General features: G+C 35.2%; 1 protein-coding gene across 1 annotated transcript; it reads right to left on the bottom strand.

The window, feature by feature from the left end:
- Positions 1 to 264: 264 nt before the first annotated feature.
- On the bottom strand, positions 265 to 1,193 carry LOC141587546 (uncharacterized). Its single transcript, XM_074409020.1, has 2 exons — positions 797 to 1,193; positions 265 to 635 (listed from the first exon to the last, which is right to left on the bottom strand). The coding sequence occupies exons 1-2, from the start codon at positions 1,191 to 1,193 to the stop codon at positions 265 to 267; spliced, it is 768 nt and encodes a 255-aa protein (XP_074265121.1).
- Between the last annotated feature and the right edge of the window lie 4,352 nt (positions 1,194 to 5,545).

The following is a 5,545-nucleotide window of genomic DNA, read 5'->3' as shown; positions in this document are numbered from 1 at the left end:
ATTATGTTTCTGTGTAGGAAGGCTTAAGAGTTCACACAACTCAATGATGAGGCCAATTTAAGCCTGAGAGTTGTTGTACATTTGACATTCCTTTAAACTGAACTGAATTTTAAACATACCTTCTTGAATCAATCATTAACATTAAATCAATCGAGCTTCATACATTGTTGTGCATTACAAAGTTCTTAATTTGATTAAAAGTTGAACATTTCTTACAATTGAAATGTTTATTCTCTAAACAAATCCCAAAAACAGTAGTCATCCTTATTCAGTACTTAAATTTTCTAAATTACTGATTTGCTCCAACATTAAACCTAATTCACCCATCAAGTACTCTAACCCTTTAGTTTGACCTATTCCTTGTAAATACCCAATGCATTCCCTTACAAGGTCTTCATTAACCTCCAAATTTCTTGGTAATAAGCCAAGGGTAGCAAGATGATCCTTTGACATGTGTGGGATTGCAAAGTCATTATGAGCTGTAGCTTTCATAATTTCAATCATAACACATTGAAGTGTGAGGAAAACTTTGTTGAGTTTGTATGCATCATAATCAACAAATGCTTGCATAACTGAATTGACTAGTTCGTCAACTGACTTAGCTACTTTTTTTTTATTATAAGGACTATAATGCCCTAAAAAATACCAAGGTCATTGACATTTAAATCTGGTGAATTTGGAGGTTAGAAAACTAACTCAATATTAAACCCATATGTGTTTGCAACAGCCATAAATTCTAGGTCATTGTCCTTTATATGAGGCCTAGCATTATCTTGTTGTATGAATATATGCTTACTTGCTCCTTCAGGCCATTTACTCTTGATTGCTGGAATCACTTGTTCAATAATGCATTGCCTTGTAACTTGTTTTGTGATTGAGTCAATTGGCTTTGTCTCCAATGTTCCCCTTGGTCTATTTCTACTTGCCCTTTCTGTTGGTTGTTGTTTAATGAAAGGAAACATGCCAATTTTTCCATCAAAGAGTAACTCCCCAGTTTCTGAATAAATTGGCCTACTAACTGCACTCATAAACATGACTTTTGTGATATACCTCTTTGATTGACAACTCCTATATGGCAATTCTTCCCCTTCAACCACGTAAAACTTGTGACCATCATAACGAATGTAAAACCACTTCTCATCCATGTGTATTACATTGCTCATCTCTGCAAATTTGATCTTTATCATTGGCATTGCATTTAAATCTATAATTTCTTGCACAGCTTGTTCAACTAGTAAGCACTTCAGAGCATGCTTCATTTTATGGACCTTATTTGCATCAGTGAGTTGAGGATGTAGTGGGCTTGAGTGTGGTTTCAGTAAACCTGCACAAATCCATGAGTAGTCTGTTCCCACTGAAACTCCAGTGTTTTCTGAGACCCTTACCATGGTGTCTCTTTTTTCCTATTCTAGTGCTTTTATTTGCTCTAGGTCAGGTAATATACCACTACAACAAATAAGGTCAAAGACGACCATATAAGGCGACTGAGAACAGTCGCCATTATGAATATAGCGACTAAGGCCCGTCGCCCGCACTTCGTAGCTAGATTTAGTCGCTTTTGGCGACAGGACATCGTCGCCAAATTTGGCGACAGATTTTTTAAAGCGGGCGACAGAAACCTGTCGCCAAATTGACGACTGTCTTTAGTCGCCAATTTGGCGACTGAAAACAGTCTTTAATGACTTTTTCTTTAGTCGCCAATTTAAGATTTAAAAAAAAAAAAAAGCTGCAAATGGCAGATTGTTTTCAAGAGAAGACTACTTTCAGAAGCAACCTCATGGCCCACTTCACCTCTCACTCTTCTCAAAAGTTGCACAAATTTTAATTTTTGTTCTTCCAAAACTCCACTCTTATAACACAAAAAAGCACAGATCTAAAACACTGTACAAAGAAAATATGCTCATTATCGCCAATACTACAATCCTTTTGCAATTCAATATAAATTTACATTACAATATTGCTCTAAAATACTAAATTTACATTAACATACTTCACAAATCATAAAACTACCTAAAATAATCAAGCTCGGAAACAAACCATCTCAATATGGCATCAATAATCAAAGCCATTTTCACTGCCAAATTGTTGGGAAAGCCCGATCTGTCTTCCGTCATCTGCTTCTCCTCTCCTTTTCGCCTGATTCAATACCCACTACTATAAATAAATTTCGAATTATACCACAATAATAATTTAATTAATTCATTTTTTAAGCTATTTTTTGGAGGTAAAATCGTTTTCAAGTAAGATCGAATAGAATTTGACATACATATTAATTTATAACCAAAAAACTTAGAAATTAAAATCAGAAAAATTTAATTTAAAAGGTGAACAATAATTTTGGGGAAAATAAAATTGAACTTACATGTCTGAACACTAATTAATTAATTAAGTACACATAAAATAAAATACCTAGATAATTGTTCTTTTGCGATGAAGATCCAACGACTTTGATTTCTATTCTCTTGGGTTTTGCGATGAAGATGCTCAATAATTGTTGTTCGAAGAATTTGATTATTTTTTTTTTGAATTTGTGCGGTTTTTGAAAGAACAGATGATTATGGATGACGAGTGATGTTCATGAGTTTGATTATTGATTATTGATTTTTAATTTTTGTTGTTTTTTATCTTGGTAAAGTAAGAAATTAAAGAGGGAGGTGAAAAAGATATGAGGGGTCCCGTATTTTGTGAAGGGAGTATTTGTTTATGTAAAGTGAGTATGGTGAGGGAGTGTGGGCCGTGTTTTGTTTTTGTCCACTTAAAATGGCGACGGGTAATGGTCGTCAATTTTGGCGACTGTTTTCGGTCGCCAAAATGGATAATATGTCGTCGCTCGTGGATTTTCTACAGATTTTCGGATAAAAAGCTACGATTAAATTAAATTGGCGATCGTTTTCCGTCGCCGCTTTTTTTTTTTTTCTCATTTGCCAAATTGGCGATCAGAGATTTTCCGTCGCCTTTGCCTTGTTTTCTTGTAGTGTACGTTTCCTATTTTTGTTGCCAATTCTTTTGCTTCTCACACCTAACTTTTAACCAACTATTCTTGGTGTTTTTGCAAGCTTCCAAATATCATAGATTGTTCTTTCCTTGATTCCAAACCGCACAGCTGCCTCCTTGAATGCACCACGACTGAGTTTCCCTTCTTCTTACTGCTGGAGCATGTAAATGGCCACTTCTTGCCTAACATCTTCTGTAAGACACTTGCCCGGCATTGTAAAGAGATGTTTGTGTAATTTTTTTTTTACTGAAAACTGTAAAACTTGGGACTGAAATTTGTAATATTTTTAGAGGAAGTAAAGTGTAAATTTGTTGGCTCAAGAAATGTGTAAGAGTAGAACTGATTCAGGTTATGTAAAGGAGCAACTCAAGTTGCTGATTTGATGCTTTTTGGAGGGAAATGTTGGGGTTTAAAACTCTAAAATTTTGGAGGGAATTCTAATCAGCAAGTACAGTTTGGAGGGAGTGTTAGCACACTAAACAAATGCTTAACATTACTTGATTTTCCCCCTAATAAAGCACATCTACTTTTAGAGTTGTACTTTTATCATTGTTTAATAACACCCTTAATATTTGTGCAAAATCCATAGTTGCAAAGTGAAGTTGAATGGAGGGAGTAGATAGCAGTGGATATACGCATACATATTGGATAGAAAGCGCTTTTCAGTCAAAGATAATAGTAATTAATGAGCATCAAATGATCGTCGGCTCAGGGATTCCTCTTACTGCTACCGAAGGAGTTCAACGAGTTGTCGTATCTTGAGAGAGGAACGCATTATTTTGGTAAATAGTGCAGTAGAAGCGTTATCTCTCTTAGAAAAAGCGCCTAGCCTGCTTCGACCCAGGCCACATCTTCTAAACTCTCTCTTTTACATTATTTATATAATTTATTGTTTACCGTTTTTATTATACTCGTTATCTTATTGTTCTATTAAACGCTTATCTATTATTCTTGTATTGTTATTAATCTTGTTTTTATAATTGTGATTTTGACCCATATTTTCGAATTTTTTGGCAAAGTAGAGTTATTTGACAAACTAATTAGTGTTTTGGAGTTGGTTTCAAATTATTTGGGGTCAATGGGTCCACGCCAGCACTTTAGTTTTTTTCCTGTTTTTTAGACAAAACCGCTAAGAAGACTAGCGGCTTTACTCTGTTTTTAAAACATATAAATAAACAGCTAGTCTTGCTTGTGACGGGCTAATCCCGTCACAAGCTTGTGACCTCTCACAAAAAGGGAGAGGGGACAAGGTGGGGCACCCCCCATGTGCTTCCCACTCACCTTTCAATGGACATTTTGTGAGAGAAAACGGTATCCGTCATAAGCTTGTGACGGATATCGCCCGTCTTCAATGGAATTTTGGGATAAATAAATTGCAATTTTAGCAAAAGCATGCATGGAAGCCGCTAAGGTAACCCACGACTTTCACATTTTAATGCTCTTTGATGCTTACAAAAAGCTGTTGTACTTCTCTTTGCTATGGCTTTTTGGAGTTTTTTTTATAGAAGTCGCTGATCTTATTAGCGGTTTTGGTACTTTATTAAAAAAAAATAAAGTCGTTAGTCTTTTTAGCGGTTTTGTCTAAAAAACAGGAAAAAAAATTAATTGCTGACGTGGATCCGTTGGTCCCAAATAGTTTGAAACCAATCCCAAAACACTAATTAGTTTGTCAAATAACCCTACTTTGCCAAAAAAATCCATATTTGATCATATGTAGAGTGCTTTACTTCAGTTAATCAATTTGCAACGTTTTTATAATCGGACAAATTTACTAGATTGTGACATTTTCATTTAAAGTTAAAGTAACTCGTCTTTCATTTTTAATTGCGTCTCTAACAACAATTTCTTTTATGTATTTCTTTTGTTTGCGCCACCATGCAGGGCTAAAAGGGGTTGTTAGTTGGTCCACTTACAAGAACAACATAGCAAAAAGGAGTTACTTCTCGCCTCCGTCAACTGCCGGTTTATCCGTTCAGCCTTATAGTTTACGTTCTATCCTTTGTGAGGATGTTCTAGGTGTTTCCTTATCTCTGAAACCGACTCACTCGTACAGCTTTACCCTCAATTTTCGGATTGAAATGGACAATTCACGTACAATAATTCAATGAACATTGCTACTACATACTACAAACCCTAGCTTATTCGTAGTAATGTTGTATCACAAATTCACAATACAAATTATTATAAAATTTTGAGTAAGGGACGTTGATCAAAGGAGAACCTAACTAGTAGCAAAGGGAAACACTCGCTACCTCAAAATTTCAAAAAATGATTAAAATTATCGAGTTTTGCTACCCCAAAATTCTTATATACGACCTTAACATAAATATAAAACAATATTTAAAAAATTTGCTACCCAAAATTTTATTTCTAAATCATTTCAACAGTCTTAGATAGTTCGACTAGACGTAAGGGCAATAGGTGACTTGGAAGCGGAAAGCCGAAAAATTCCATCCCACATCGGCCAGCGGTAGAGGTACCGTATTAGCAAAGTGATATATAAACCAAGGCTGAAATTTAATGGAAGTATGATCCTTCAGGCAGTACAAT

This window comes from Silene latifolia, chromosome 6, assembly GCF_048544455.1.
Source record: "Silene latifolia isolate original U9 population chromosome 6, ASM4854445v1, whole genome shotgun sequence".
Taxonomy (NCBI): domain Eukaryota; kingdom Viridiplantae; phylum Streptophyta; class Magnoliopsida; order Caryophyllales; family Caryophyllaceae; genus Silene; species Silene latifolia.
Note: the sequence above shows the minus strand (reverse complement) of the source record. Positions and strands in the feature narration are given on the sequence as shown.

Excerpts from the sequence above, each read along its gene's own strand:
- LOC141587546 (XM_074409020.1), bottom strand. The coding sequence starts at position 1,193 with ATGCCAATGATAAAGATCAAATTTGCAGAGATGAGCAATGTAATACAC. Across the intron at positions 636-796 it reads TAAATGGCCTGAAGGAGCAA|GGCATTATAGTCCTTATAAT; the intron begins GTAAGCATATAT and ends GGTATTTTTTAG.